The sequence below is a fragment of the Emys orbicularis genome, chromosome 12, assembly GCF_028017835.1.
Source record: "Emys orbicularis isolate rEmyOrb1 chromosome 12, rEmyOrb1.hap1, whole genome shotgun sequence".
In the NCBI taxonomy this organism is placed as follows: Eukaryota; Metazoa; Chordata; order Testudines; family Emydidae; genus Emys; species Emys orbicularis.
Window position 1 is genome coordinate 3,883,755 of NC_088694.1, and position 24,907 is coordinate 3,908,661.

The window sequence follows — 24,907 nt, forward strand, 5'->3', positions numbered from 1 at the left end:
GACCCCTACCCCTACAGCCCAAGTGGTCAGCCTGGTGTGGGATTACAGTTGTTAGCCCCCCTGTGCTGGCAGCCCTAGCTGTGAGCCTTTGGGGGGCTCAGTTTCACAGCAGGAAGCCTACCAGCAGTGAAATTGACATTCTTATTAGTTTCATGGCTGTGATTATTTCACATTTCTGCTCTGGTCCTGCTGTCAGCCTGCGGGAGGCTCCTTTCCCCCCCAGTCCCTCACCAGGAGGCGGCAGCTGGGCTCTGGGCCGTCAGCACCAGGCCTCGAGAGGCAGAGCTCCTGCTGTGAGCCCCACTGCTGGGGCTGACAGCTGGGAGCCCCGTTGCTGTCTCTTGGTGAGGGATTGGGAGTGCGAGAGGACAGCCCGAGCCCCCTGTCCCTGCTGCCTCCTCCTGTTGAGGGACTGAGAGGGGGAGAAGAACCCAAGTCTGGGCTCTCCCTCCCCAATCTGTCACCAGGAGGCAGTAACAGCTCTAAGCCTGCGCCCCGGGGGTGGGATGGGGAGGACATAGGGTAAAATTTTCAAAAGCACCAAAGTCCCATTTCAAAAGTGAGTTAGGCACTTAAGAGCCTGGATTTCATTGAGAGTAAATGGACTTGGTCTCTTAAGTGCCTCAGTCACTTTTGAGAATGGAACTTGGGTGCTTTATACGGCTCCAAAACTTCTCTCTCTCACCAACAGAAGTAGGTCCAACAAAAAATGTTACCTCACCCACCTTGTCTCTTAGGCTCCTAAATCAGATTGAAAATTTTACCTGCTGTCTGAACTGCAAGTCCTGCCAGCAGCAGGTGTCTGGAATTTTCTGTGTGTTGGGATGTATAAACTTCATGTGAACTTCTTTCCTCTTTCTTTAATGAAAGAATTTTACCAGTTCGTTCGACCTCAGCATAAAAAGCAGTTTGACGAAGCATGCTGTAGTCTGACTGGAGTGGGCTGTGGCTACAAACCTGAACACAGCCTCCTGCGAGAGGAAAGAGAGATGTTGGCCAAGAAGGCAGGTGAGGCACACATAGCTGAGTGCTTTAGTAGATGTTTTCCATCAGCTCAAAAGTATTGGTAGCAAATCTGCAGCAGCTGATTTCCATGACTGTGTAAGCTGTATCCCTTCATGAGATATAGAAAGGGGGGGGGGGGGGAGAGAGAGTGTGTGTGTGTGAATAACTTTTTTTTTTAAACTGAAAATTAATTAACCTGGAGGCTGAAACACAAATCCTGTCAATCTGGAGGGGGTTATAGAGAGACGGGGTTTGTTCTTCTGAGTATGAGACACTGCAGTATAAGGCAATGCCTGCTGTGTGTGATGTTTTTCGTTACAGTTAGCCAAACCCTGTGTATTTTATCTGTCATCCTGAAACCCAGGAAAGCTTTGTGACTGCAGAAGGATGGGATCGTGGAGGAGTGGGGGGGAGGCGGGTTTGATATTCATTCTCCTGGTCCTCTCTTCACCAAAAAAATGCACCAGGTGGTTTCCAGGTGCAGTGCTTGAGGAGAGAGATACTAGGAAATTCCAGGTTTCTGATGGCTCTATGAACAGCTTTCCACATACCTTCTGAAGGCTGGGGAGCTTAGACGTTCACTGTTAGCTGACTAGTTTAATTTAATAGGGGAAAAGCAGTGTCTGCAGAAAACAACATTCTCGGAGGGTTCATCCAGCCAGCTAAACTCCCAGCTGCACCTGAACAAGGGAGGATCCCACCTGATCTCTGGGCTGAATAGAACAGGTACGCTTTTTATAAAGAAATAGCGCAAATTCCCTGTTTGATTGTTTTCTTGCACTCCCCTGTTGTCTGTCAATATCCATCTGTTGTTTCTTGTCTTATTCTTAGATTGTGCACTGTTTGGGGGAGTGGGGGAGAGGCCATCTTTTTGTTCAGTTTGTACAGCACCTAGCGCAAAGGATCCTCGTCCATGACTGGGCTCTTAAGTACTTTGGCAGTACAAACAAATAATGAATTGTGTCGAGTGGAAATGGATTTTGAGGCCTCTAAACTATGCTAGCATTGTATAAAATGAAACACCAAGGACGTGATTCAGATCAAGTGTATGTGAAGGTATAACCACCTTAAGTCAGAAGTTTGAGCTAAGGGTGTGTCTTTGCACCTGATTTACTCCAGGGTGGGAAACGTGATCTGAGCACAGGAACTGTTAACCTTCCAGCCACTCAGCAGCCCCTGTCTGTTTTTCCAGGCTTTCAAGAAGAGAGCAATTTAGGAGGGGTGGGTTAAATGAAGCTGGTTAGGAAGGTGCCACTGACAACCTGGCCAGCGGGTGGCTGAAGGCCTGGCTAGAACAACATGAATGACATGTTGTGATTGGCACTCTCTCTGTGAGGGCTGATGGACTGATCGATCAAGGTTAGGAAGGAGAGGCTGAGGGGTATTCATATTTTGATGATGGTATTTTATTTGAAATGTATGTGTGTCCATGGGGTTCAGGGTGCAATCCAGACCAGTGAGAGGTTGTCACCCCTTACCCGGTAACCCTGAGGGCCTCACGGTGCCTTGGTACAGTAGCTCCCAGCCTGGGATGCTCACAGTCACCAACAAGCATGCAGCTCACACGCTGAGTATCTGTGTGCTATGCTATAGTTCAGCAACTCAGACCCTAGCAGCCTGTCTACAGCCCCACTCTCGCTTCTACCAATCTTAGTTACAACCAGCAAGATACTCCAACACACTCCCAGTCCCTGATTGTCCCAAAACTGTGTGCTCTGCAATGTCCAGGCCTCTGCTGGACAGTTCAGAGAAATAATAAGGGTAGTTTGTTCCTTAAAGAGACAAAAGCAGATCACAACTTATTAACTTAACTGCGGTAAATACACCCTTTCCTTCAAACACAGCACTGAGTTGGTTTATAGTAAAAATAAAACAAATTTATGGAGATAGTAAGTGGTGCCAACTAAAAGGAATAAAAGTAGAGATGGTTACAAGCAAGTAAAAGTGAAAACACACCTCTAAAAGTCTAAAACTTAATCTTGCGAGGTACAGACTTTGTTCAAGATGGTTTCTCTCAACGATCTTCCTTCTTCTCAGCCATGGCTGACTTTCCCTCAGACAGGACTTTCCACAGAAGTACAAGGTGCTGGCTTCCCTTGTCTTCCTAGGTGAAAGATCATTTCCTAAGCAGATTTCTCACCTATATTCAGTTTTCAGAGACTTCAAACCCCCTCCCCCCTTGGTTGAAGGACCCATCTTTCTCAGCTTGCAAGAGCTTTGTTCCCTTGTGTCTGTCTAGTGATGGGTACCAAAGATGGCCGCTGATTCAAGGACTGTCCCTGTGGGTGCTCCACTTTAGGTGACTCTGCACCTCTGCGCTTGTAATCAGAGATTTTTAGCAGCAGTGCCTGGTTGGGTCGCACATGCACTGTTCCCATCTTGCGCCACCTCAGGCAGTTACATAGCGCTGTGCGACCAACCCCACTCAGTTCCTTCTCTACTGCCCTCGGTTTGATGGCACACTGCAGCACTTCTGTACTTTAGCTTTCTCTAGTTTTAACTTTACAATATTAGTTGGTTAGTAGTTAGTCAATAGTTACTTACCCTTCCCTGTTTATTTTCTTAAAAAAAAAAACACCTTTTTTTCTTATCGTAGGAATTTAAGTTTCAGTTGTTAGGACACCCCTTAGTGTAACATCGTTACCCTCCATCATGGGAGAAACCCTACTTTGAAGGGCATGCCCGGCTTCCCGGGTTTTAAACATTGCCTGACTAGCGACTCCTCAATCCTGGTCTCTGATGGGCACTCACAGCGTGTCTGCTGCCTCGGTGAGACACACCTCAAAAGTGCACCCACTGCCACAACTTGAAACCCTGTGCCAGGAAGACGAGAGACTTGCAGCTAAAACTTCTCATGATGGAGAAGTCTTTACGCTACACATCCGATCCGGGAACACAGACCCTTCCGGGGCAGTGATTTCCTATGGTGGCATCTGACAGAGGTTCTTTTCCACGCTCTCCGGGGAAGGAGCATTCTGCCAAGAAGGCAGCAAAGAAGCAGGTTTTGACCTCCCCTCCTCGGGAATCTGCCAAAAAGCGGTGTTCCCCGACTTGATAGATCCTGTTGGTACCAACCGCACGGAGACCTTCCACCTCTGAGATAGTGGGACCATCTGGTACCATGGGTATCTCACAAGCAAAAGACCCTAAGTAGGCTGGCTCGGAAAAAGGCAGTAAGAGGAGACCTACAATCCCTGCCTCGGTACCGTCGGAGCCGCTCAAACATGCAACACCCAGCATCTTGACAACGCTACAGACTATGGCACCACCTTCTGCCTCTGCAGTGCATAGCGCACGAAAGGCATCAGTACCACCAACCCCACCAATGCTCTTAGTACGGCAACTGTTTCTCCACCACAAAGATCTTCTGGTCTCCTCACAACCAGAATCTCCACTCCTTGGTATCCACCTCACTCCAGAACGCTTGGTACTGAGCCATCTTACTACACCACCCAGATCAGTTCCTCCTTTATCTAGTGATGAGGATGAAGGTGAAATCTACTCCTCCCATCACTCCTCGCCTATCCACGCAGCTATTAGACCAGATCCACCAGAACACCATAAATATCACCCAGGACCTGTACCAGTCTTTAAGGAACAAGACTGGTGCAGGCACCCATGGATGCCACTGCCCATGCCATTTCTACCAGAGTGGCCTTAAGAACATAAGAACGGCCGTAATGGGTCAGACCGAAGGTCCATCTAGCCCAGTATCCTGTCTTCCAACAGTGGCCAATGCCGGGTGCCCCAGAGGGTATGAACAGAACAGGAAATCATCAAGTGATCCATCCCCTGTCGTCCATTCCCAGATTCTGGCAAAGAGAGGTTAGGGACACCATCCCTGCCCAGCCTGGCTAATAGCCATTGATGGACCTATCCTCCAAGAATTTATCTAGTTCTTTTTTGAACCCTGTTACAGTCTTGGCCTTCACAACATCCCCTGGCAAGGAGTTCCACAGGTTGACTGTGCGTTGTGTGAAGAAATACTTCCTTTTATTTGTTTTAAACCTGCTGCCTATTAATTAAATTTGGTGACCCCTAGTTCTTGTGTTATGAGAAGGAGTAAATAACAGTTCGTTATTTACTTTCTCCACACCAGTCATGATTTTATAGACCTCAATCATATCCCCCCTTAGTCGTCTCTTTTCCAAGCCGAAAAGTCCCAGTCTTATTAATCTCTCCTCATATGGAAGCCATTCCATACCCCTAATCATTTTTGTTGCCCTTTTCTGAACCTATTCTAATTCCAATATATCTTTTTTGAAGGATTTATATAGAGGCAATATATTTTCTGTCTTATTATCTATCCCTTTCTTAATGATTCCCAACATTCTGTTAGCTTTTTTGACTGCCGCTGCACATTGAGCGGATGTTTTCAGAGAACTATCCACAATGACTCCAAGATCTCTTTCTTGAGTGGTCACAGCTAATTTAGACCCCATCATTTTATATATATATATAGTTGGGATTATGTTTTCCAATGTGCATTACTTTGCATTTATCAGCCTTTAATTTCATCTGCCATTTTGTTGCCCGGTCACCCAGTTTTGAGAGATCCTTTTGTAGCTCTTTGCAGTCTGCCTGGGACTTAACTATCTTGAGTAGTTTTGTATCGTATGCAAATTTTGCCACCTCACTGTTTACCCCTTTTTCCAGATCATTTATGAATATGTTGAATAGGACTGATCCCAGTACAGACCCCTGGGGGACACCACTATTTACCTCTCTCCATTCTGAAAACTGACCATTTATTCCTACCCTTTGTTTCCTATCTTTTAACCAGTTACCAATCCATGAGAGGACCTTCCCTCATGACAGATTACTTTGCTTAAGAGCCTTTGGTGAGGGACCTTGTCAAAAGCTTTCTGAAAAATCTAAGTACACTATATCCACTGGATACCCCCTGTACACATGCTTGTTGACCCCCTCAAGGAATTCTACTTTGTTGTTTAGCCATGGTGGCTCTTTTTTGGTTCTCTTACTATGTTTTTTAATTTGGGGTATATGTTTAAGTTGAGCATCTATTATGGTGTCTTTAAAAAGTTTCCACACAGCTTGCAGAGATTTCACTTTTGGTGATAGAGGCCGTGAATGAAAGGGGCAGACAACATCACTCCAGAACCACCCCGTATGACAGACTGGAAAAGGTTAGACTTTTTTGGACATAAGGCCTACTCGTCAGCAACCCTACAATTTGGGATTGCCAATTACGAAGCATTGATGGCCAAATATATTTACACAAATTATTCAAAAATATCTGAATTTATTGATTTTCTACCCAACAACAAAAAAGAGCAATTAAAAGTAACCATCTCGGAGGGCCACCTTCTTGCTCGATCAGCCTTACAGGCCTCGCTGGACTCGGTAGACATGGCAGCACGTTCCATCGCCACATCCATGATAATGCAACGAGCTTCCTAGCTCCACCTCACTGGGTTCCCCAAAATGGTACAATTTGTCATCGAGGAACTTCCATTCGAAGTCCTGAAGCTGTTTGCATCCAAGACAGATGAGTTGCTTCGTATGTTAAAGGACTCTTAGGCAACCCTCAGATCCTTGGGCATTTATATACCTTCCCAAAATTAAAAACGAGAAGTATTACTCGGTGTAAAGAACAAGATCTGCGCCCTACTCCCAACTTCAGAGGCAGTATGGCCCACAGAGAGAGAGACCCACTAGAAGGAGACCACTCCCTTCTGACCCTCAATGTCCCAACAACAGGGGTTGAGGGTTTGGTCGAGGACCCAAGATACCTCCCACATTTTCAAATGCTGGAACCATCCACAACTACCCATCCATTTGGAGACTGTCTGACCCCATTCCACCCAGCTTGGCAGACCATCATGTCAAACAAATGGGTACTAGAAATCATTGAGACTGGTTATTCCATCCAATTTACCTCCATCCCCCCTAATCACCCTCCCTCCCCGTCCCTCTTCAGGGACCCTTCTCATGAACATCTACTACAGTGATCTCAAACTCAAATCACCACAAGGGCCACATGAGGACTAGTACGTTGGCCCAAGGGCTGCATCACCCGACACCTTTTCATATAAAGGTACAAAAGCCCCCGCCCCCCGCTACCCCCAGCCCTGCCCCCACTCCATCCCTTCCATGAGGCCCCGCCCCCTTCCCCAAATCCCTGTCCCACCTCTTCTCCGCCTCCTCCCCTGAGCGAGCGTCTCCTCGCTCCTCCCCCTCCCTCCTGGAAAGCGCTAAGTGCTGCCAAACAGTTGTTTGGCGGTGAGAAGCACCTGGAGGTAGGCAGAGGAGCGGGGACGCGGTGTGCTGGGGGGAAAAGGGGGCTGCGGGTGCAGGGAGCCTGGCGGCTGCAGGAAATAACTCCGGGGGGGCAAGGGCAGGTGCGGGGAGCTTGGCGGGCTGCAGCAAACAACTCCATGGGCTGCGTGTTTGAGACCCCTGCTCTACTACAACAAGAGATAAGCCATCTCATACACCTGGGCGCAATAGAACCAGTACCAACACAACACAGAGGGGAGGGTTTCTACTCCCATTATTTTCTAACCCAGAAAAAAAACTGGAGTATAGAGGCCCATTCTCGATCTAAGACTCAACAAGTTTAAGACCCTGCAATTCAGGATGGTCACGCTAGCAACGATAATTCCAGCACTAGAGCGAGGGGACTGGTTCTCGGCCCTTGACCTCCAGGACATACATTTCCACATAATGATACATCCCTCACACAGGAGGTTTCTCGGGTTTGTTCTGGGAAAAGTACTTCCTTTTAGATTATCCACTGCTCCACGGGTATTTTCAAAAGTTCTTGTGGTAGTGACTGCCCACCTCTGCCAACAAGGGGTCCATAATATTCCCCTATTTGGATGATTGCTTACTCAAAGCATCGACTTGAGAAGAGGCACTAAAGACAGTAGCTCTAGATCTTCAAATAAACTAACAAAATTCAACACTCACACTGGCAAGGTTCCACCTGAAGGCAGGGTTACTCCATGGCTCCGAGACAGTGAAATGACCTGTTCGGAGGAGGTAAGGGACATTCTCTTAAACATGCAGACCACCTACTATTCGACATACTTACCTACACAAATGGAAGAGATTCAATACATGGTGGCGAAATAGACAAATTATGGCAACTTTCTCTGCTTTACCAACGGTACTGGACTATATACTGGAACTTAATAGATCGGATCTCTCTGTGAACTCGATCAGAGTACACCTCATGGCAATCACAGCATTCCACCATAAAGAGGACAGGTTCTCCATCTTCTCCTACCTGACGACTAAACACTTTCTCAAGGGTCTTTGCAACCTTTACCCTGAAATACGAGCCCCCACTCCATTATGGGACCCCCATCTGGTGCTGCTACTAAAACCTCTGATTATAAACGCAGGCATGCAGATTCACCTAAAGTAGAGCATCCACAGTAACAACCATCTCGAAGAACCTCAGTTACTGCACAGAATAACCTTCTCTTCTGTCTTCCAAAGCTCAATTACCTTGTTTCAAGAGGCAGGATAACCTCATGCTGTTCTTCCCTTCTTGTGGGCTTCCCATCCCCCTGTATGTAAATAGGGCTTCCATTGTTTTGATTCCACCATGCTTAATTTATATTGAAGACAGGTAGATACTTTCTTTACTGTCGGGAAGGGAACCTGTTTCTCCGTGTTTTGTCACAGGCTTTAAAGCATAATATCATTTAAATATCCATATTTCCTCCTATAGTGTTAATACAGGTGTTTCATTATGACGTTAATCACCAGTGTGTCAGTAGCTTTTAGAAAAGACCTCACTGTATAAACTTTTATAATATAATAATATTGTATACAATCAGTTGATTAAATTGCTTATCAGTTCAGTTCCCCACCTCCATCTTTATAGACCAGTAAACCTTTAAAATAGATTATTCTCAAGACTATACCTCAATGTAAAGTTTATTCAAGCTGTGAGGAAGGCAAATTGGAGTCTGGTGGTGAAAGAAGCTCCATGCGCTTTCTCCCCCGCTGGTGTTTGCAGGAAAAGAATAATTTGTGTTTTAGCAATCTCCTCCCCTTGTTAGTTGGATGGCCCTGTTTATTGCTTATACATATGTTGACGTAAATCCACCTTTCTTTGTCTGAAGCACTGTGCTTATGCATTGCGTGCCAAACACGTTTTAAGAATATAATTCTAGCACATATTCATGACTTTTTGTACACACCCTGTGCATACATCAGACAAGAATTTTAATGATCAGTGAGTTATTAGTTTTCCAATGATATCTAACATGCCACCTTTTAGATACAGATTATAACAATAATGTGCTAGGTGTGATGAGTATGTCAGGCCTGACAAGACCTGCTGACACAGTACTAACCACAAATGGGCCTCGGTGTCATAGCATGTGCCTAGAGCAAAAAGTTAGGCTTATATTTTTCAAAAATGCAGGTCAGTAAATGTATTCATGTAGTTGCATCATGTTTTTTGCATCCATCCTTCTGGCCTTATTTTCTCCAACATTTACCTCTGAAAGTCAGTGGCTCAGTGTAGATCTGTGCTATTCCTGAGATCAGCTGGGAATTTCTTGGAGAAATGAATAAGGTAACTGTTCCTATCACTACTTGTAAGCTTAGTTCATACAAACTAAACTCTTTTTTTAACTGCCCTCTAGACATGGTCCTTAGCAGTAATCAGTGACTATACCTGTTAAACGTTAACATTTTACAGTATTTTAAAAAGTAAGGAATAGTCCAAGACTTTTTAATCCTCTTCTTGCAAAGAGCTGCTGACATTTCTTGGGAAGCTTTAAAAGAATATCATATATGAAGCAATTCTAGTTTTCTTGCTTCCTGTTTCCTTCTCTCCTATATTTTTAGGGACATTTGTATGAGAACCGAATCTTTGTTTTCATGATATGGTTATCGCCGACTGATTAATTCTCACTTGATTTCATAGTTCTCGGTGACAGTGTAGGAATGTTTGATGGCTCAGAGGCTGTGTGTGGGGGAAACAAGCAGTTGGAATAGAAGAGCCATTAACAAACAACTCCAGTTTTCATACACGTGTCCCCAGTATTAAGAAAGAGTTTCTACATTTCTCTGTTATCTAGGTTACCCCCTAAATAGGATGTTTCCTTATGAGGGAGGGTGTCAGATGGTTCCATGATATGCCGTGATGTAAAAAGATACCGATTACAAAATTCCCACCAGGCTCTGTAGCCACATTCACTTCTTTCCGCCCCCTCCCCCTTCAGCGAACTGAGTTGAGTCCCTTCCTTTTCAAAGAGAATTTCAATTTTTGTTCTGCAGTTTAAAAAAAAAAAAAAATTTTTAAAGTTGTCAACATGTGGCCACTTAAGAACTTGAAACTGTTGATTGGCATTATGCTGAAATACAAACCACAGCTTTATCTCTGTAAGACAGCACAATGGCCTGTCAATCAAAAGCGCTCCTTGGGACTGCAACAAAATATACTTTAATTATGTGGTTAAAAGAATGGTGTTAGCTGCTCTGATCAGCTTTGTACTCTCTATTGCATATGGTGCTGTGTTTTTAAAATTTTGAAATAATAATTCCCTTTTGATGATGATTTCCTATTTGGCAAACGTTATTTTTTTCTCACTTTATTTCCTGGGTGAGGATAAATCCTATGCTTGTTAAATGAATTGGGCTTTTTTTCTTCCTTCCTTGGCATACCACCACTGCTTGTTAGCACAGCTATTTGGAAGATTGCTGCTTGCTGCCTAAGGGAAAACACAAGGCATTATTTTAGTACTGACCTCACACATTGTGGCTGATTTTCCATTGATTTAACAGATTCCTAGAATACGCAGGCAGGGTACAAGGTGTCTCCCTTAAAAATTCTAGATTGTCCTTCCCAAAGCGTTGATAATGTATGTTCTCTCTCAGGAGAAAATCACACCCATATCCCTAAGGAGGACCCTGAAGAGGCATCAAGCTCTCGCAGAGAGGATCACCATGAGCTAGTCAGAGCTACATATCTCAATGATCTGAAAAAAGTTTTGGACAAAAACAGTTACAGCCGCTTCTGTGCAGCACTATCGGCATATAAGAAGACAGATGACTATGACGCCATGGTGTTGGTGGTCGCTGCCCTCACCACCGAGAAGCCAGAGTACTTTCACCTCCTGCAACGCAAGTATTTTTAATTTTTTTTTGTTTTAGAAATAGATATAGGTGCTGTGATCCTGTCCCTCATACACCTCAGATGTACACAGTAAACTCTCACTGATCAGCATAAATTGGTTTGCAAACTCTATCCTTCCGATGAACTTATTAGCACTGACAGAACACATTGCATCTCTCTCTCTGTATTCAGCACTCTGGGAAAATGGGACTTGCTGCATAAAAGTGTTCGCCAAATCCAGGTAATTTTGAAGTTATAAAAGTGGGCACTGCTTCCACTTGTTCTGATTACACTCGGTTCCTGACGAAACCTAAAACTGAGATAATCCTTCCACAACTACACTCACTTCCTGCAGATGTGCTTCTTTCACTTGTATGATTTCATTGCATTATTTTCCTTATTTCTGCAAGGACTGCTCTTTAGAACAGGTGATTCTGGTGATTGCATAGACTCTCAAACTCCTGTTCTCATGGTGATTGGCTGTCATATCTGGTGCTATGCCCTAAAAGACTTTCAGCTTTTAGGGATAGACAGTCTCACTTCTGATTCACTGTTTTTTCCCCTCAGGTATTTACATGGACACAGTTAAGGAATTTTATCATGATTAACACTCTTTATTTACCATTATTTATAATAAACCTTTAGAATCTTGAAACTGACATTTATTTCCTTACAGAATTTTTTCCCCTTTCTGCCCATGTGTGCTGGTTTGTTGTTGTAGAGTGTCTCATTATATCCTAGGCTACTGGCACTGAAAAGTTGAGGTTAGGTTTTGATTTAGCTTAAATAATACACACAGATTTTCAGACAGATAAAGAAAAAGGAAAACGTACACATGTTGGGCCTAACCACCTTGAAGAGGGATCTCTAATTCCACTACTATGTTTCATTACTGCCCTCTTACTGACTTGTGGACATCCTAGTGCCTTTGATGGGCAGTTCTCTTCAGGGAGGAGTGGATGCTAAATGCGCAAGGCAGCTGAAGGGTGAGAGCAGCTAACAGGAGTAGAAAATGCTGAAATGTGGCTCTGTTGGGTCCCGCAGAATCCCATCCAGAATCCCGCAACAGAGTGTTAGGAAGTAGGTTGCCCTACTCTGTTAACTGTAGACGTGGGTTTGTCACAGCTGAAGAGTAGGATGGAAATGAACCACATGATGTGATGAGTCAGAATTTCCTGTTGAATGTCACATTATTGAATATACAGTGTTGTAGCTGTGTCAGTCCCAGGATACTAGAGAGACAAAGTGTGTGACGGTAGTATATTTTTATTGGACCAACTTCTGTTGGTGAGAGAGCTTGAAAGCTTGTCTCTCTCACCAACAGAAGTTGGTCCAATAAAAGATATTACCTCAACCACTTTGTGTCTCTTTTATTGACTATGATGTATCAGTGTTTTTAGTGAGCAAGCCAGTTTCAAATTGAAGTACCACAAAGGAATTGTCTAAGCCTGGCAATAACCCATAGTGGGGACTTTTTAAAATTTCTATAATGGTCTGATTCTTTCCCAATAAACAAACCGTACCAAGAGGATTCCTTCTTGAGACAACCTTTTTGGGCACCGAACTTGTTTGACTTTGCTGTAACACCCTCCAGTGTTCATTGGCTCACCAGAACAGAATTAATGTCTCTTTCAAGGGTGGAAGCAGAATTTTCAGACAAGCTGATGCTGCTGTCAATGCCAATACTCATCCATCCTCTAGTGAGAAAAAAAAAAAAAAGCATCGACCCCCTCAAGAAATGATCAGACATTCCCCAAACCTTCAGATGCGCTGGGGAGAGGGTGGGAATCAGTGGCTCTTCTGGCTCAGTCTCCATAGAGCTTTTCCCTTTTCCAAAAAGGAATGAACAATCTATGCTAAACCAATTCATTGCATGTATGTTTGACTTTTTAAAACATTTTGGGCAGGGTTCTACATGTTTGTGCGTCCTCACCACAAAGAACAATTCAGGCAGATGTGTAAAGACCTGACTGGAATGAGTTGCAGTGAGGAAAAGAAGAAATTGCAACCGGAAGTGCAGGAGGCCAAGAGCCCTCTGAATTTGGAGAATTCATGTTCCAAAGCAGAAAACAGTGAAACTCAGGATAAACCTGTCAGCCACACACCAGGTTTGGAATGAACACTTTTCTGGCATTTAGATAGTATTATTTATTATTGTGGTAGCACGTAGGAGCACTCCAGACATGGATCTGGACCCCATTATGCTAGGTGCTGTACAAACACAAAACACAACAACAGTTCCTGCCCCACAGAGCTTGCAATCTAAGTATCAGACAAGAGAGAACAGGTGAGTACAGAAAGACAAGTGAATGAACACAAGGAAATAATGAGACAGTCACCTGCAAAACCATTCTTCTACTCTCATGCGAAAATTAAGGCAAGATCCTTCCATGTGAGCAAAGTCCACTATCTTTAGGTAGAGTCTACCACATTAGAGTTGTTCCATTGGAAGGCTCTCCATTTTTTTCAGTGATGATTTTGTGTATGTTAATACAGTATCAGAAACTTGTGGTATGGAACAATGTAATTGGGGGGGGGGGGAATCAAATTTTTCTGGCAGGCTTCTAAATGAAAACCTCCTGGAAATGCCAGCTGGTCAAATTTCACAAAGAGCTGAGGTATGTCTAGTATTATGTATTACACCACATTATATACTGTTTGATATGTATTCGTGTGCAGCTACTTTCAAGAGTGAAGTGCCAAGAAAAACCCAGAGCAAGATTTTCTCCTTCTGTAGTAATCAGAACAGCAAACCTGGATCTCAAAAGACAGACACATTGACAGGATCCAGCAGCATAAGAGCGCCTACCAACCCACGCAGTTTGCCTGTCTTGCCCCTCAATATGGAGCCAGAATGTGGTAGGTGTAGATGTTAGGCGGAGATTTTGCCCTCTAACTCGAGAGAAGAGTGGTCAAAAATGTGTAGAAAATCCAAATTATGTTCACCCTTTTTAGAAGAACAGTATGAAGCCATCTTTTATTACTACAGTTATTCATGTGTATTTAAGCACTCAGATACTGCAGTGATGAGTGTGGTATAAAAGCCTATATAGAATAAAATTGAATTTGGGTTTTCTTGTTCAACTATGTCCATTCTGTCTAAGTACTTATGTGGCCTAGGATGAGTGCCCCCTGTGTACTAATGCAGTTATCCTCTCACCTACCCTGTGAGGTCAGCAGTATTACCCAGCTTCATAGATGGGGAATTGAGGCACAGAAAAATTGAGTGAGGTCACACAGAAGAAACTGTGTAATAGGGCCAGGAATTGCACCTCTAAAATACAGAGGCCTTATAAAACAGATTGCACACACCTTCAACCATTGCTTTCTACAAACTGCACTGGAAACATGAATGTATAAGAACTTCTGAAACAAAGAGTTACTGGAATTTAGTGTCTTCTCTCTCTCTCTCTCTCTCTCTCTCTCTCTCTCTCTCTCTCTCTCTCTCTCTCTCCTCTCCCCTCTCCCACCCCGGTAACTTCTCTCTCAACTGCTATTTTTAGGAAGATTCCAGTGCTCTAAATGCAAATCTGAGGATGATGTGCCTTTTAAATGCCAGTTATGTACCTTCACTTGCTGCAAAACATGCTGGGAACAGCTCTTAAAGGTTGGCTTTGCTTATTAGTTTCAGTTATTTTCTGAAACTTTTAGTAAATTTTGTGTTGGTTTAATGAACCAGATGGACAGCCCTGGAGTCGGAAGTCCTCTGCTTACCAACAACACACACGGTTCAGGCTTCCTTCAGGGCCTTGCCACTCTGACTCCATCATCTCCATTCTGCAGTGATTGAAGGCAGACCATATCTTTTGTCCTGGTTGAGAAATAAAGCCTCACCCCATCTGAGTCTTCCCCAATTTTCTCTGCCTCCAGAAAGGTGCAAGTGGCAATCTAAGGAACTTAATTTGTGACAGAGATTTTTCATACATCTTAACTCTTACTTTAAACATTTTCTTTGCCCGGTTTCATTTCATTCCTGAAGTGTCTTCTATAAGGCACAATCATGAGGCAACCTTCCTGCCATCACTGCATCATCCTGATACTTTAGGGTTATCCTGGCTTGCAGAGATGGATGCCTTCCCTCTGGATAAGAAGATGAAAACATTACTGCAAAGCATCTCTTTGGTAGCATCCTCCACAACAGATACTTTCCTAGACTTCCTGTGCTGTGCAGTGCTCTCAGTGACTCAAGTACAGTAGCATAACAGGATCTGTGGCTCTGCCCATGAAAGGCAGATGAGAGGATGAAAAGGCTTGACAGCTTCCATGTACTCGGGGGTGAGGACGAGGGTGTTAATCAGAGGCCTGTAGACAAGCTGGTCGCAAAGGCAGCAGAGAAGAAAGAGAAATCCCTCTCTCCTCATCCACGAAGCAGTACAGAAGGGACTATGAGCAGGCATTCAGAAACGGGCAGTCCTTCTGTACCTACCAGTCTTCTGAGCTTCATAGGGACTGTTTGTCAGGAAGACGACCCTGGAATATATTGACAATGTGTGGAAAATCCAGATTAAATTAATAATAAAGACGTCTTCAGATAAATGGGTTCTAGAATTGATTCAGAACAGCTATTCAATAGAATTTCCCCCCCTCCCTCCCCAAAATGCATGATATTCTCAACATTAAAGAATCCAGGAAATTACAAGAAGGCCAATAGGCCATTTTGTGACTGCTGCAGATTAGGGCTATAGAACCAGTTCCATCAAACACGCAGTCTTATGGAGTGTGTTTGATTGTTTCTTTTTGGTTCAAAATAGAAAAGGGCCATGCAGACCATCTTGGATCTCAAAGCACTCAGTTTATTCACTCAAAAGTCAAACTTCAGTATGGAGGCTTTTAAGTCTATCATAAAAGTTCTGCATCCCCAGAACTTCCTGTCATTGATAGAGCAGAAACAGGAGTGAAGTGTGTCATTACAAGTGTCTAAATTTCTGCCACTACAAGAGACACTTTGAGTATTATAAATCCCTTCCTTTCAATTTGTTGGCCTTGCCATGAATCTTTACTGAGGTCCTAGTGGCAGCTGTCCAAGAAACAGGAATACCTGTCTGCCTGTTCCCGGACAGCTTGCTCATCAGCCCCTCTCGAGGGAGAAAGCCCTTGAGGCCAGCATCCTGCTGGTATGTCCTTTCTTAATCTCTGCTGCAGAAGGCCCAGGCTGATTATAAAACAGCATCATATCACTAGATTCCTAAGAACTGAAAAATCCACAGGTTTGTTTCCTGTTTGCTACAGACCTTTTATGAATCCTTCCTTTGAACCTCTGAGGAAGGACTCCCTGTGATTTTTCACTTGTAAACTCTTTCCTAATTGCTATTATGTCAGGCTGGGGGGTTTTTTGGAGGGGGTGGGAAGCCACAGTACTGCACCATACTGTATTTTTCGTCAGGATGAGGTGGTGCTTCTTAGGACTGAACGACACCTTAATTCCCAAGATTAGTTTAGTTTTTTATTAGCTCACAAGCAAATGAACCTTCCGTCCTTCTGACATAATTCTCAGCAGCCTATAGAGATGAAATGGCACACCCTTGTTGTATAGAGTGTAGTTACAACCAACCTGTCATGGATGTAGTGGTGTCTTAACTTCTGTTCCCAGAGGGCATGTATTCACTGGGGGGGTGGGGAGTGTGTTCTTAATTCTGGTTACTCATCTGCATTAGTTAACTCAGGTTAAAATAGCAGGGAAGACGTGGCAACTCATTTTTTAACTCACATTAGCAGATTGAGTTCAACCATAGGCTCCCCTATAGGCTTTAACTCATGCTGCTAACTCAAGTTAAAAGTGAAGTTGCTGTATCTTCATAGCTATTTTAACCCAAATCAGTTAATTTGGATTAGCTAACCCAAATTAGGAGCAAACCTCTTTTTCACTGAAGACCTACCCCTCCTGGTTTCTTTGAATGCACGCAGCACAGGTCTTGGGTCTCTTGACCTGTCTCATGGAGGAAATGTGATTCTTCCGCTCTGACTAGGATCTGGCTACACTACCCTGGATATACCAGCCACTTATCCTGCAGGACCAACTGGTTTTCGAGCACCTGCATTTCCTCCCTTCAGGAACCTGTGACCAGTGATACAGGGTATGTATACACTGCAGCTGGGAGTGTGCCTCCCAGCCTGGGTAGACAGATTTGCACTAGCTTGCTAAAAGTAGCAGTGTGGATGTTGCAGCCTGGGCAGCAGTTTGGGCTACTCCCCTAAGTGCAGATCCAGGGGGTCGGATGGGCTTGGACTTGGATGGCTAGCCAAAGCCACCTCCCATGCCACAACATCCACACTGCTATTTTTAGCAAGCAAGCTTGAGTGAAGTTAGCACAAGTCTGTATGCCCATGCTGGGAGGCACACTCTTAGCTGCAGTGTTTTCAGGCCTGTTGCCAGAGTTGAAAGCTCTGGAACAAACATATTTGGCTTACTTTGTGGCATGGGTCTGGTATAGTTTGGTTGATGAGAAGTTGAGTATCTTGCAGTTTTGGAAGCTGTCATTCTTAGAAAGGCCTGGTGTGGGGCAGGTTCTCTGATCCAAGAGACAGGATAAAAGGTTTGTTCTGCATCCAGTCACCTAGGAAAGAGGGGGAAACCGAGTGTTAATATTGTGGGACACAAAAGATCTGAGAGAGGAAAGAAATTTTCTCATCTTTCTCTAAAGCCTGGAGGAGGAGAAGCCACCCCTCATTCTTGTTCAGTTCTTGATCCAGCTTCATTCCCAGTGGTGATTTGTTTTGTGACAGATGTCTCACCAGCAGGAAATGAACAGCCACTGACCACTTATTTCCTCTGGGCCCCCAAACCACCAGCGCATGGTAGAAACATTTGGCCTGGTCTGGATTCGAACTGGTGACTTGTAGACTAAACTTTGTTCCTTTACTACAAGTTACTCATGAGTTCATTCATTCTAAATAACCAGTTCAAGCTTACTGCATTTAATGAGGAAGTGACTAACAATCCATCATACAGCACACAATGACTTCTTTTTACCCTAATCTTTAGTCCTTTTTCAGTCATTATTATGGTAAGACCACTTAAAGGTGTGGGAAGAATGATGGTCAATCATTGGAACTTTCAGCACAGGAGGATGTTCAGTCCATAGGGCATGCACTAGGAAGAGCAGCTTGGGAAAGATATCTCTCTCCAGTGAATTCTTTCAAGACCAATTTGGCAAGCTGAGCATCATGCACATGATGTATACTGTAGGGCTTAGTCTTTAAATATTTTGTGAAATTGGTGGTCTTAAATGCGCCAGTATACAGTGAACAGGTAGACACTGTGCAGTTTCTCCACATACCTCTTCCGGTGTGCCTCAGTCCTGATTTGCAGCATTTTGTGCATGTTATTCCTGAGCAGAAAAACTATACATTGTTCTACCTTGCGCAGTTGGTCTGTAATATGGGCAGACTATCATAATATTTTGCATGTATATAGTGCCTTCCATTTGAGGATATCAAAGCATGCTTACAAATGGATGTCTCCTGGGGATTAGATTGAGACAACCAAGCTTCTGTCCATTTGTAGCCTTTAAACCCCTGTTTCCAGAATCAAAAGGCTAATGCATTAAGCCAATCTCACTTTTAAAAGATTTAAAGCATTTTTTTTCCTTGGCCAATAGCCTTCGTCCCAGAGTTCCTAGGAGGAAGTGGAAAAATTGGTTCTAGGCTGCTTCATCTTTGAACAGAGAGTAAGTCAACAAGAAGGTCTTGGAGGTTACCTTTCCCTCAATGTGGGGAAAAAAAACTAGCTCTGTTAACTAGGGACATAATAAGGAATCTCACGGGATCAAGTTCATAAAGGCTAGAACTTTTTCACGTTAGGAGCAGTGAGACCAACAGGCTGTAACCTTCACAGCAGAGAGGTTTTCATCTCACAGGCTTTGTCTTCACGGATCCAAAAAAGGCGTTTTTTTTACAGTGAGGTAACTAACATGCATTAGCTATCCCACTGTTAAAAATCCACTTATTTCACATAGCCACAATCAGCTAACAGTTGCATCTTGTCCTGCCACCACAACTTGGCCATGGCCATGAACATCACGGGTTGCGTTGCGTCTCAAATAGGTCACTTCCCCTGTTCTGTGCTTTGAATTGTACAAGAGGAAGTGGGAGCTCAAGAAGTTCAGCTACTATCTGATTTAGTTTTTTGAACAACCAAATATTTGTATACTTGTGCAACAGCTGTTGCATATTCTGCATTTTTCCCCCCTTTATTTTAGCCTTTTTAGTAATTGCACAATTGGAATTGGTTTAACAGAAACCATTCCTGTGGGGTGAGTCGCTACGAGAATTGGGCAGAATTTTTTTGATGACTAAATTGCTGAGGAATGCATTCTTAAGGGCACCAAAATTACTTGAAAATTTGGGTCAAATTTAGTGGATAATTTTACCTGAAAAAAGGGGGTACAATTGAAAAAGTCAAAACATTTTCTTTTCATCATTTTTAAGTTTAAACAGTTTAACATCTCATTTTGAAAGATGTTTCATTTAGAAATTTATCTAATTAAAAAGTTGAAAAACACTCAAACAACCTGAAACAGCAAACTGAAAAAAAAAATGGTTTCAGGTCAAAGTAAATGTTTTGTTTCAGTGAGTTTAAAAAAAATCAGTTTTCAGTTTGAGCCAAACTAAATTTTCAGCTTTTTTTTTTTTTTTTGTTCAGCCCCTGAACAGAAAAATTGGTTCTTCGCTCAGCTTGAATTGCTACTTCATTAGGAGATTTTTCCTTTTCTTTCTTGTGTCACAACCAGTTAAATGGTTACATGTAAAGTATGTTTGTAATAATTATAATTGTTGGGGACTGGCAAATGGTGGGTGTGACTGATGTTTGTATTGAGACTGCTATTCTGTAGACTTCCTCCTTTGCAGATCTATTCTATGCAGACATTTGTCAGGAAATGTAATGCCTGTAATCTGTGTTTTGTTCATTTGTCTCCCCAGATTGCTAAAAAGTGCCCAGAATGCCAAGCTGATACCAAGAGGAAGCATTTAGCCCAAGTTTTTTTCCTGCCATAACCTCCCTGACAAGGGGCAAGTGCATCACGTCAGCACTGGTTAAAGAGCCAGCAGAAAAGGAGATTGGAAAAAGAGGCAGGGTGCACATTCATTTACAGACCCTTGATCTCAGCTTCTCGCGGCATCATTCCTCTCCTTGGCAAACCTCATCAATCCCCAAAGACCTCTCTTCCCACTTCTCTTTCAACAAGAGGGGAAAGAAGCAAATGTTGTCCTTAGAATTGTATTGAAATGGGGATCTTCATTTCTTCTCTGTTTGAATCAGCAGATTCTTGTGACATTCTGGTCCTTTTAGGTTGAACTTTGACAGCCTGGAGGAAGTTTTCAGTAATTGCCTCCTCTCAAATATTTACTCAATCCTGGAAAATTTCTGAGCAGCAGTAGTGCCATTGAATCCCTTTTTCCAGGAATACCACTTTCCATTGGTGACTGACAGGAGCTGTTGCTGCTAGGTGATTTCAGAGGTGGTGAAAGCCTTTTTTTTAAATCCAATAGTTTTTACTGCGCTTCACCGGTAGTACAGACCCAACACATCTTGTGCTTGTACCCACTCATTTATGCTTGACAATCAGAAGCCTGTTTCCTGTATTGCTATAAGTGCCGAATGTTGCACTGAGTGTGCTTCCAAAGAGGATTTGGCTTCTTCTGAGGCACTTGCACACTCCTGTTGTGTCTGAAGTGTAGCAGGGAGAGTTAAAAGACTATTCATGTTCTTTCAAAGTGAACATACAAACTGATTTTAAACTCCATCAAGTTGGAAAAGAGAAACACTTTAATATTTTCACTTTCTGACTAGGGGTATTAATGTTTTGCTAATTTAAGGAATTGTATCAATTTTAAATCTTCAGTGGAAATTCTAAAATAAACTAAGTAAAAATGAACCAGTTTGCACACCCTGAGTATATTGTACATGGCTTTTTGTTTTTCACTGTGTCTAGAAGAGGTGGGCATTGAATCCAAGTGGAATCTAAAGTGGAAGTAAATAGAAGTCATTTTGCTATATGATTTTAAATACTCTGATATTTTTGCAACAATCCTTTGATAATTTTTTGTCACTCTTGTGTTTTCAGTTGTCAAATTGTATAACATGATATAATGGCTGGAAGTTGAAACTAGGCAAATTCAGACTGGAAATAAGGCATACATTTTTATTGGAGAGTAATTAACCATTGGCCAATGTACCGAGTGTTGTGATGGATTCTCCATCACTGACCATTTTTAAATCAACACCAGATGTTTTTCTAAAAGATCATCAGCTCTAGGAAATATTTTGGGGAAAGTTCCTGTGGCCTGTGCTATGCAAGAGGTCAAGATGATCACAATGGTCCTTTCTGGTCTTAGAGTCTATGAATCAGTGACAAATACATATGACTTTCAGATGCTTAGAATTTGGGCGGGGGTGGGGGTGTCATGGAATTGCCCTTTTGGTAAATTTGATTTGCTTTTGCTTAGCCTAAAGGTGGATTTTGGGTGGAAAGTTCAGTAAAATTCCCTTTGTCCATTTTCAATATATTCAAAAATGAAAGGTGAGTGGTAGTGTGAGAAATTTGAGAGGGTCTTTTTTTCTCATTTTGATAACTCAAAACTGCCATTTTTGAAATTTCACACTTGCCGTGGACTTTGTCCACAATTAGGAAAGTGTCTTTGACAAATTAGAAGAAACTTCAGTTATAAACAACTTAGTTGTGCATGTGTGGTATGTGACTTTTAGTGTGTCAAAATGTGGAATTGTGAGTATGCATGTGTGCTCCAATTTGAATTCACATCTATTGGTTTTAACTGCTGCTGTGTTTTTTCCTAATAAGTTCAGACTGGAAGAAGGTGGGGGTTTATTTTGTTTTTCAGTGATGATACAAAAGCTTTTCCTTACTACCTGACTGAATAATTAGAAGGGGAATTTGAAATATGAGGATTTAGATGGATCTGAGGACAATCTTGTGCTGGAATATATTCTCCCAGACTTCAATATGTCCTAATATGTGAACATATTTTACTGTACATTTAAATTTACCAGCACCTTACAGTTAGCATATTAGCTTATTTTTGCTGTCTCTGGCTTTTCTGAGTACCTAGATGTCACTTTTTCCCCTTTGTTTTTTGGAAAGTGGTCTCAGATGCTTTTGAGGACTTCAGCCAGATACACGCACATTTTATTTTTTTCCGATTTTTTTTTAAAAAAAACCTTTTTGTCACTTCTGCTGATGTGCTGCTGATACTAAGATAGGTGTGGGAGACATCAGCAAGGACAAATAATGCAAAGGGATGTAGTAGTTATAAACACGGATGGGAAATAGTTAAATGAGGATTCAACCTGGAAGCTTATACTTACGCAGGGAAACCAAGAGGAAAGATATTCAGCAAATAGTAATGTTGGAAAGGCCCTAGGGCTGAAACGTGGCCAGCAACAAATTCCTGCCTCTTTAACGCCCCCAAGGTCTTGTAACAGATTGATACCACAAAGCTATCATCTGGTTAGGGAGGGAGAGGCTATAATACAATGGTGTAGTGATAAACAGGAATAGGTGTGGAGGAAACCAGGCATCCCAGATAGGATGTCTCCACACATTAATGAAATATTTTTAGTGGTGATATTTTCTTTGTATTAGAGCCACATGACATCCTCAACCTAAATACTTTTTCTAATCAGGAGTCCCCTTTATGCCTTTTTAACAATAACTATATCAGTCGTCATGACTTCATGGAAATCAAAAATAGTGAAAAGCAGCTTAGATTAATACTTTTCACTCCTGTAGCATCTTTGTAAATCATCTGAGATCATCACATGAATCAAGTGCCACACCCACTCCTGAGTGTTCCGTTCCAGCCATTGATTTTTGGTGCTAATTTCACACCTTAATACTGCTTGCGTTAGGCCCGTGCAACCTGTGGCATGTGAAGTTTAAGAACAGAGCAGAATCATAATGGATTCTATTATAATGAAACTCTCTCTGAGGCAGTGGAATATTTCAGTGCGCTGCAATGTGCAGTCTGTGATTCTGGTTGTGTGGAAAAACCTCATTAAGTTCCTCTGTCATTTAAAAGAACTGCACCTTGCTCCTTCCACCACCAGAGGGAAGTTGCAGTACAGGATAGAACATGGGTTTTCACTGAAGAGTATAATTTTGGACTACTTTTGGTAGTGGAGATATCCCTTGAAATGATAACTTCACCTGTATCTATTTAAGGGAGCTTTAACTGCTGCAGACTCATGCAGCTGGATTTTACTTCGTCTTACTTTTGATTATTGGGTTTCACAGTCTGGTGGGTGGAAATTATTATAATTATTCAGGTAACAGAAATAGAAAATTGTTCAGTAAAGTTTGTGGGAAGATAACCAGGTGAGTGACCTTGCTGTTTTCCTCATCCATCCCAAAAACATAAACCCCCAAACTAGAACATCTTCATTTCACATTCTTCTGTGTGGATGTCTTGGGGGGCAGGGGAGATGGGTGGTTGGATCTTAAGAAGACATTTGGAGACCCTGGATTTATTAACCTTCTGGGCCAACTGTAAATCTCGATATATATCACAAGCGTTTGGGGAAGGGATAGTTTGAGGAATGTAGAGTGGTCATTTGTGAGATGGAGGATGATTATTGTGGGCAGAGTTATGATTTATTTATTTATTCGTATTACCATAGCCAGAGTGTTTCAGTCCCGTGATCTTACCAATAGATGGGTCTCTAGCTGGGTTCTGAATTAACACAGTTTATAGTACAAAAATAATTGGGTTGAAGTAATTGATTTACTGTACTCTTACCTTCCTAAAAGTTGGAGGTGAGGTGGGTGGGGGAAGGTGCTGCTGTTCCGTGGATACAGAATTTCACTCTCTAGTAGTGTCAGTGTGGCAACTCTAATGAGCACTAAAATCATAAAACAAAAATTAACTATAATACTTTGGATTTAGCTTTGGGGCCAGAAGCCACTCACTGGTTAGCCTTACAGGGCTAGTATCGAAATGCCAATTTTAAATGGAACATCTGGACATCCGTGATGCTTAGCAAATCCAATGGCTTCATTCATCAGAATGGCTGTGCTGTTTAAACTGCTACTTGAGATACATACTGCAATAAAGGGTGTTAATGCAGATCTGTTTTTCATCTGAAATACTGGGAAATCGGGGGGGAAATCTTCCAGATAAACACTTGCACTTGTTTAGCCATTCAACAGTATTAGTGTATGATTGTTTACCATTTCAGCTTGTTCAGAGATTTGCAAATGACACATCATCCAATCCCTTGCAACTTCCTGGAAATATCCTCAGTGAATGGGTAGTTAACGACAACAACAGGCTGTGAAAATCCATTATATGTTGATAGAAATTATTTGGCCTTTTGGTTACCAGAGAATGAAGTGTGTTAAGGCTCCACAGAAACTAACAGGCAACCAGATATTCACAGCATCCCTCTCAAATCCCTGCTTTCCAGGGAAGTGGCTGCTACTTTCAAACTTTGACATTTGTAGCTTGTCTGCCTACTATATATACATATATAATTTAGTTTTAATAAAATGATTTAGATAAGTGCATATTGAGGAAGCAAACGCCTACCAGTCACCTGCTGACAGTGACTGAATTGAATGAGGTTGCAAATCATGCAGGCGAATATTATCCAGATCATGCTTCCTAAAAATAACAGCAATAAAGCTAAAACCTCATTTGGAATATGGACCTGTAAAGGTCAGCCTGTTACTTCTCTATCATATGGTAGGAATTGCCAGACCAGACTAGACCTCGTTTCCAGCTAGTACAATATCGGCTCTCTGACAGTGGCCAGAATCAGATGCATTAGAGGGAATGTACAAAAAA

At 42.6% G+C, this 24,907-nt stretch overlaps 1 protein-coding gene across 1 annotated transcript in view; it reads left to right on the forward strand.

Annotated features, from left to right (window-relative positions):
- Positions 1 to 20,151, forward strand: part of RTEL1 (regulator of telomere elongation helicase 1) — a 101,066-nt gene extending 80,915 nt beyond the window's left edge. Inside the window, exons 30-36 of the mRNA XM_065414190.1 lie at positions 871 to 1,008; positions 1,615 to 1,731; positions 10,870 to 11,115; positions 13,015 to 13,215; positions 13,787 to 13,966; positions 14,611 to 14,714; positions 20,027 to 20,151. Coding sequence (XP_065270262.1) covers positions 871 to 1,008; positions 1,615 to 1,731; positions 10,870 to 11,115; positions 13,015 to 13,215; positions 13,787 to 13,966; positions 14,611 to 14,714; positions 20,027 to 20,101 — 1,061 coding nt within the window. The 3' untranslated portion in view covers positions 20,102 to 20,151. The remainder of the gene's footprint in view (positions 1 to 870; positions 1,009 to 1,614; positions 1,732 to 10,869; positions 11,116 to 13,014; positions 13,216 to 13,786; positions 13,967 to 14,610; positions 14,715 to 20,026) is intronic.
- Positions 20,152 to 24,907: the final 4,756 nt, after the last annotated feature.